Source organism: Sinocyclocheilus rhinocerous, unplaced genomic scaffold, assembly GCF_001515625.1.
Source record: "Sinocyclocheilus rhinocerous isolate Xijiao unplaced genomic scaffold, SAMN03320098_v1.1 scaffold3606, whole genome shotgun sequence".
In the NCBI taxonomy this organism is placed as follows: domain Eukaryota; kingdom Metazoa; phylum Chordata; class Actinopteri; order Cypriniformes; family Cyprinidae; genus Sinocyclocheilus; species Sinocyclocheilus rhinocerous.
The window spans coordinates 34,453-41,867 of NW_015635077.1; the positions used below are offsets into that span (position 1 = coordinate 34,453).

The 7,415-nt window shown below is 38.3% G+C and overlaps 1 protein-coding gene across 1 annotated transcript in view; it reads right to left on the reverse strand.

Annotated features, from left to right (window-relative positions):
- Positions 1 to 6,748, reverse strand: part of LOC107746647 (interferon-induced very large GTPase 1-like) — an 8,787-nt gene extending 2,039 nt beyond the window's left edge. The window contains exons 1-3 of the mRNA XM_016560942.1: positions 6,428 to 6,748; positions 240 to 2,040; positions 21 to 178 (exon numbers count right to left, since the gene is read on the reverse strand). Of these exons, the coding sequence (XP_016416428.1) occupies positions 21 to 178; positions 240 to 2,040; positions 6,428 to 6,748 (2,280 nt within the window). The remainder of the gene's footprint in view (positions 1 to 20; positions 179 to 239; positions 2,041 to 6,427) is intronic.
- Positions 6,749 to 7,415: the final 667 nt, after the last annotated feature.

The window sequence follows — 7,415 nt, forward strand, 5'->3', positions numbered from 1 at the left end:
CAGCTGGGATTCAGTCTGACCTTCTTCATCCTCATGAAGGCCTGAACAACAATCTGAAGAATCTCCTGCATCTCAGCTTGGTTTTCTCCAAAGATGTTGATCAAGGTCAGATTTGCAAGACCAACAACAAATGTGGCCAATTCATTGTCATGATGTCTTGTTGATCTTCCAGCCAGTTCTAGAACATGAAGACCTTCAGTATCAACAACCAGAATAAAGTCAAAGTTCATCTGTGTTTTCATCTCGTCCCATCATCTCTGCTGCAAGACTCGGGAGAGAAGAGAAGTGAATCTGCAGGTCTTTCTTGTTCTCATTAACAGATGAACATGATTCATAGATCTGACCGATCTCCCTCATGATGTGCTCCAAACCAAGGGCTGCAGCTTGAAGATCCTCAGATATTCTCTCAAGTTCTGATTGTTTAACTGTCAGCTCTTCTGGTTCATGTTTCTCTTTCAGTTTTAAAACCGTTGACCATGTTTCATAATATTTGTGATGAAGAACAAACAAGTCAGCAGATGTATATTCATCCAGGAGTATTCCGAGCCATTTAATGAAAAACATCGTATGTCCAGTATCTGAGGTAATTTCTTTAATGAAGAACTTTATAAACTCACTGATATCAGTTTTATGCTGCATTTCACGGATATTCTTCATCTCTTTTTGTTTTCTGCTGATGTCCATTTCTATCTCATCTCCTTTAGGTCGATGTAGTTCTTTGTTCGTCTGACTCCACTGATGCCACAGTTTCCCCTGATGAGGCAGAAACGATTCTTTGATTTCTCTCAGATCTTTCTTCTCCAGTAAACTCATCATCTGCTGTGCTGCTTCTCTTCCTCTCTTGCAGTCATCATCATCTTCCTCATCTACTCTGATGTCTGAGTGTTTCGACACATCTTTAAGTCTGAAAGTGGAAGATGATTCTGAGAGACAATCTTTTATAGCTCTTCTGAGTTCACCAGATACTTCTGACTGATTTCTGTCTTTCAGACCAATCTTATATTTTTTCTTCAACAAAGTTACAGCAGATTTATCCTCAGTAAAAAGACAAATGAGTGGCTTTGAGCCCTTATAGAGTTCTTCAAGTTTTGTCATGCTTCTGTCATTCTTCTGAAGTTGTGGTAGAAGGACAACATTGACTGAGCTCATTTCAGTGAGGATCTGCAGCTGTTTCTCATGGTCTCCTGCATCACCGTGTAGATTACAGAACGCTACACACTCAGTGAATTTATCATCATATGATCCAGAGGGGCAGAACCAGGTGATCTCCACCACTCCATCCATCAGGACTCTGGTTCTGCTGCTGCCTGGGCAGTTCCTGTGGAAATACGTGTTGTGTTTCTCATTGATCAGACTGTTCATTAGCTGAGACTTAGATGAAGACACAGAGCCAAACCTGAAGAAACACACCATTGGAGTTTCTGCCTTGTAGATTGGCTCGGTTTGACTGATGGCTTCATTGTTGGTGTTTCTCATCTTCCAGCTCTTGTTGATTTGTCTGAATGTCCAGAGAGGAAACTCAATCTGTTGTGTGAATGGATCAGGAACAAGCAGAGGCAGAGCGTACTGACACTGGGACAGTTTAGTGACCATCAGCTGCTTCAGGAAACCATCAGCACAATGAAACACGGCCATCTGAACATCCATCGGGTGGATTTTCTCAGATGGGCCTGTTTCTTCATTAGACACTGACCCTAAATTGAAAAAAAAATCATCAGAATCAGCCCCTTGTTTAAATGAATCATAGCTGGCTTGATCATTGTGAACTTCCTCATTGTTCTCCTTAGTTTTGAGGTATCTTGCTCTGTAGTTCATCATCAGTAGTTTTTGTATGAAAGTCTGAATCAGCTCTTTTTCAGCACAATACTCATGGGACTGTAATGAATGTGCTAACTGAAGAACATCTGCAGCTGTCAGTTTATTGTGATGTCTGCCTTTAAGATGAAGTCTGTGAAATAGATTAATTTTTTTATTTAACACTTCCTGTTGTAGGTGTTGATCTGTACTGACTTCTGATGTTCCATAGTGCTTGTTCTCTGCCTGTTGAAGAAATACACATTTCTTATACTTTGATCATTTTGTTTTGGTCTTAAACAATTAAATGGTAATATAATTTTAAATTTTACAGTTCATAGCATTTAGTGGATTTCTCTTAAATCTCCCCATCACACTGACTGATGCTGTTCTGTGAGTAAATAAATATATTGTGGATGCTTGTGGATCGCTAGATTCATTCATGGTTTGTGAGTGTCTGTTCAACCCATTTGTGTGTTATCAGCCTTAGGGGCATGTGATGTGATCAAAATCTTATTTTATTGTATGAGTAATGAAAAGCAATTTTACCCAAAGTGACTTACAAATGAGAAGAAAAATAGAAGCCATAAGACCAACAAAGGATGAGTCTAGGATGAGTTCGAAAAAGTAGTAAGAAATAGTTTAAGTAAGTTTTTTTAAATAATGTCAAATAGCAGTGGTTCTAGAGACAAAGTTGTTCAGAATGAGGAAATCTAACAAATTATATGAATATTGTGTGTGTGTGTGTGAAACACTGTGTGTCATAAAACCCGATAGCGCCACCTAGTGGCTGATTTCTTTCAAATTTCTCACAGACCTCTAGAGTCATGAGTCAAACCGGCCCTTTGAGGCCCTTCACATCTCTATCTCAAGCCTCGTTCACATGAATCAATCTCCATTATTTTCACACCACGGACAGTGGACAATCTAGGAAAGTGTTATAAATTTTATTATACGTGCAGACACTCATAGGAGTAATTTTAAATGGCTAATTAGAAATTATAAAGGTAGAAATCGCACACGCCCCCTCAGATTTCTGAGCCAAATGGATTTTGAATCAAAGTCCCTTTAAAGAGCAGGTTTAAAGTTTAAAGTTTAAAGTGTCCTAATATTGTGTTGGAGTCCCCTACAACAGGGTTAAATGCATCTAAGGTAAGAAAACATTGTAATTTTTACAAAATATACATTTATACATGTCATTTGTCCATGATTTCAAAACCATTCGTTCGAAGCAGTTCTGAGCGTAAGGTCTGTAAACCCCTCCCTTCCATAAGCCTACTCTGCTCTGATTGGTCAGCTGTTGTGATTGGCACAGAGAGGAGTACTTGAGCAATTTATCGAGCGCTACCATCTGTGTTGCCAAGTCCGCGGTTGTTTTTGATGTTGCGGTTTGATGCGACCACAATAACGTCATATTTAGCCCATGGAATGCAAATTTACCAGGGGAACCCCAACAAAAAGTGTGTATTTTATACCCCGGAACTTGAATTTTAACAATTGGAACCGCAATTGGGCTAGTTTTGAGTAGCAATTGGGTGGGTTTTGTTGTGACAACCTGGCAACCCTAGCATGCACCTTTACATAAAACAATAGTGCTCCAATCCGTTCTTAAAATAATGACATAAAATTTTTTGTTTAACACTTATGCAAGCGAATCGTGCCCACAGCTAAAGTTTAGCTGCTAACTGCAAACACTTAACAAAACAAAAATGGTGGCTGTGCGAGTGCTGTGCTGTGGTGTGGTATCTTTGAACACAGCGTCTTTTTGACATGATGTAAACACACTAACTAGCGCAAGTGTTTGTGGGCAGGTCAGAGTGTTCGTATTTCGCGGGCAGGCGGGGATTATGCAAATGTGTTACGCAGTGACGTAGATCGGTAAAAATATAATGACTCGTTAAGGCGATTTTGAGTCGACTCTTTCTTTTGAGAGACAATATCTTTATTTATCATGCACTTTTTTGATTAACAAATTTGCAGACTCTTTACATTGAAGGATAGCTACGTTACAAACTGCAAAAGAGATATTTTTCGAAAACCCATATGACCTGCTCTTTAAGACAAGTTATTTCACTCGGCGGCAATCTTTGAAACACCTCTCGAGCTTACAAGTGCAGCTCCTCTCTCTTTGAATGGGGAAATATCAAATTCTCCAAAACTGTTCGCAAAGCTTACGATTAAATTTCATATTTGAAATCACCAATGAAATCTGACAACTGTCTCATAAATGTTGTTTCTTATGCTCCAATAGCATTTAAAAAAAGCTTATTTTTTATGGCTAGAACATTTACCACTACCTTTTATGGTAGTATTCCGAGTGCCAATGAACGGACTTTTACCACTGCAGTCTAACGCACCTTTATAATTTTATTCAGCGTTCTAAAGCCTCTCCTCCATTCACATCCATTCAAAAACTTGTGTCCATTTTTACAATAGATGCCTTAGTTGGCGAGTGCTTGGTGCTTGTGTGAGGGGATTAAAAGACCAAGTAAGCGCACACGAGGTAATCTGACTCATGTGTGGCACGTTTCGTTGAATTACTGCAGTGAATAAAGGGTTGCCACCTGTCCCAAAAAATACGGGATCGTTCTGTATTTAAAATCATGCATCCCCTATCATTATTTTATTAATTTACTAAAATTAGAACTACATTGTTCTGTAATTATTTGTCCCACTTTTATCTAAATAATCTAACACTTTTTTAAATATTTAAAAATTGTATTAATTGTATATGAGTGATAGTATTATTTATTATGTATACATAAGATTAATATAATGATATAATAACAAATAACATTAATTATAGTCTATTAATTATTGTTATTGTCTATTAATTATAGTCTATTTTGCATCAACTCGCACATAGTTGAATAAACAAATAAGGATTTTGCAGTGAGTTTTAGAAAACTAATAGCAATTATAGCCTAACTAAATCAATTTCACAAGTAGTAGAGAAGCTCATTTGCATGTGGCATAATTTTAGGGTCTAGCCCTATTCGGGCATGACTAGTTTTCCAGGGGGTCATTAGATAAATTTGTGTTTCACAGCAATGTACTTTGCGATTTTAATCCCGTCAGAATCTGCCACATCTGTGTTTTTCTCACACAACCTCTGTAATTATTCCAGAGCAAATTACCTACTGTTTTTCGGCAAACTCAGTGATCCTCTAAGAAAACTAATCCCGGCCGAATGCGAATGTCTGTGATTGCGACAATATTTTTTCACAACGCGTTTCCTTGTGTGTTTTGGCCAACATGAACTACCGTAGACGCTCTTAATAGACCGCGTGCCTCCCGGCAAAGAAATAAAAAATAAAATCAAGATCCAGATCACATAAACTGTAAATGTTACACCCTGATAAAGGGAGAACATAGGCATTAATAAATGAAGACACGGACTCGTGCTGTTGTCTCTGCATCAGTCTGTATTGTCTTTCTTTCATCAACAAATATTGAATAACAAAACTGTGAATAAATGAATACATCAGTACATTCAATCACATCAATGTGTTTGAAGCCAATAATACAAATACATCACTTCTTCTATAACATTCATAACTTAACACATTTCTGTCTGTGTCCTCTTTCATCTGCAATATGAGTTATTTCCTATATGATAATAATACAGTTCTTTTGTGTTCAATATCAATTTGTTCTTCAGTAACTTTTTCTGCTTTTCATGAATGAGATAACGATTCAGTCCCAACTCGATGAAACACTATTTCAACAGTCCATTATAAATCATTGAACTCATTATGAAATACAAAAAAAAACAAAAAAACATGAACTTCATTACACATAACATTCACTTTCAATTAACATTGTACAAATATACCCTTTTGTTCCACTTAAACCACTATGAGATACATCTCATTTAATATTCTCTACCCTAATGTTTAGCATGTTAAGCATACCAATTAGCATAGGTAACATTACCGTCTTTGTTTGCATCAAACACCATGCTTTCACATATATTCACGGAGATAACCAGTCTCATGACAACTACATCGCTTTAACTCATAATGAAAATACATTGTTATGTATTTCATACCTGACAACCTGATAAAGGGAGAAAATAGACATTAATAAATGAAGACACGGACTCATGCTGTTGTATCTGCATCAGTCTGTATTGGCTGTGACGCACAGCAGAGCTTCCCCTAGTGGACACTCCAAAAATTACACTTAAATCACATTGATTCTGTCATATTTTTTATGATCATATCGATCTTTTTAAACCTCTACACACTCCCCCTCAAAATTTAGATGTAGTCCCGACATCTTGTAATTCACAATTTTTCAATCTTATTAAGTTTCCTTTCACATGGGCTATTCTGATTTTACTAAATCAATGTTTTCTTAGCCTGCATTATGCCACAGTCTATCTCTGATATCCGTACACAAGATATGGGTAGGGATTATAAAATGGTACTGGACTTGGCCATGGTGGAAGTGCTTGCTGCCCAAGGTAAGGCATATTCGGATACTGCTGAACTTCACCACTACAGCTTGTATTATAGCAAGTGGGGGTTCAGAGATGATCATTAGTGAACAGTCGAGGGGCTCGTCTTTCTCTCTGAGGTCTAGGATGTCTCTCATCTAATGTAGAATCATTGCATGGCTAAGGTGATACTGTGCTCTCAACTTCAAAACGTTCTTCCTCACAGTATTCCATCCCTAAAGAGTCTTCAATTTGAATCAGCTCTCCTTCATCATCTTCACCAGGGCATTCTTCCTGTGAAAACTCGGTAGTGTCTACTTCCTCTCCCACCCTCTCAACATCATTAGTATGCCCAGCCAGTCCACTTGTCTCCCTTTCTAACTTGTCAGCACTTCCGTCACTCCCTTCTCCACGGTGCTGCTGGTTTGGTGAGTAATAAAGACAGAACTCGTTCTCATCCTCTTCTTCATGTTCATTAGTCTTTACAGTATCACTTCTCTTTTGCTTTGTCATCCTTTTTCCTAAAATAGCAGCTTTGTCAGATTGCCCTTCCATTGGCAGGTGATCACATGACAGCAAGAGGTTACCTTTCCTACCTCTGGCTTCACTTCATAAATCGGGAGATCTTCTTTCATTGGCCTCACGACAGTATGGATGGTCTCTTCCCAGTGGTTGTGCAATTTGCCCATGCCTCCTCCTCTTGGTGTCAGGTTTCTAACAAGTACACGGTCACCCGGAAACAAGGATGTACTTCTCAGTTTACTATCGTAATGTTTTTTACTTTGCAATGCTGCTTTTTCCACATTCTCTCTTGCTATTTCATGTGCTTCTTGCATCTGTTCTATCCATCTCTGCAGGTATTCCTGGTGGCTCACTGTTCCAGTGCTTTCTTACAAACCAAAGAGTAGATCCACTGGTAGTCTGGGATGCCGGCCATAAAGAAGATAAAAAGGTGAGAATTCTGTTACCTCACATTTGGTGCTATTATATGCAAAGATCAGATTATTCAGAGGTTCCTTCCAGTTCGTCTTTTGCTTGTCTGTTAATGTTTGGAGCATTTGAAGTAAGGTCCTGTTTAATCTTTCCATCTGACCGTTCCCTTGCGGGTGGTACGGCGTTGTTCTGGAACTGAGGACACCAAAATTCTTTGTCAGCTGGGCTAGAAGCTGGTTTTGAAATT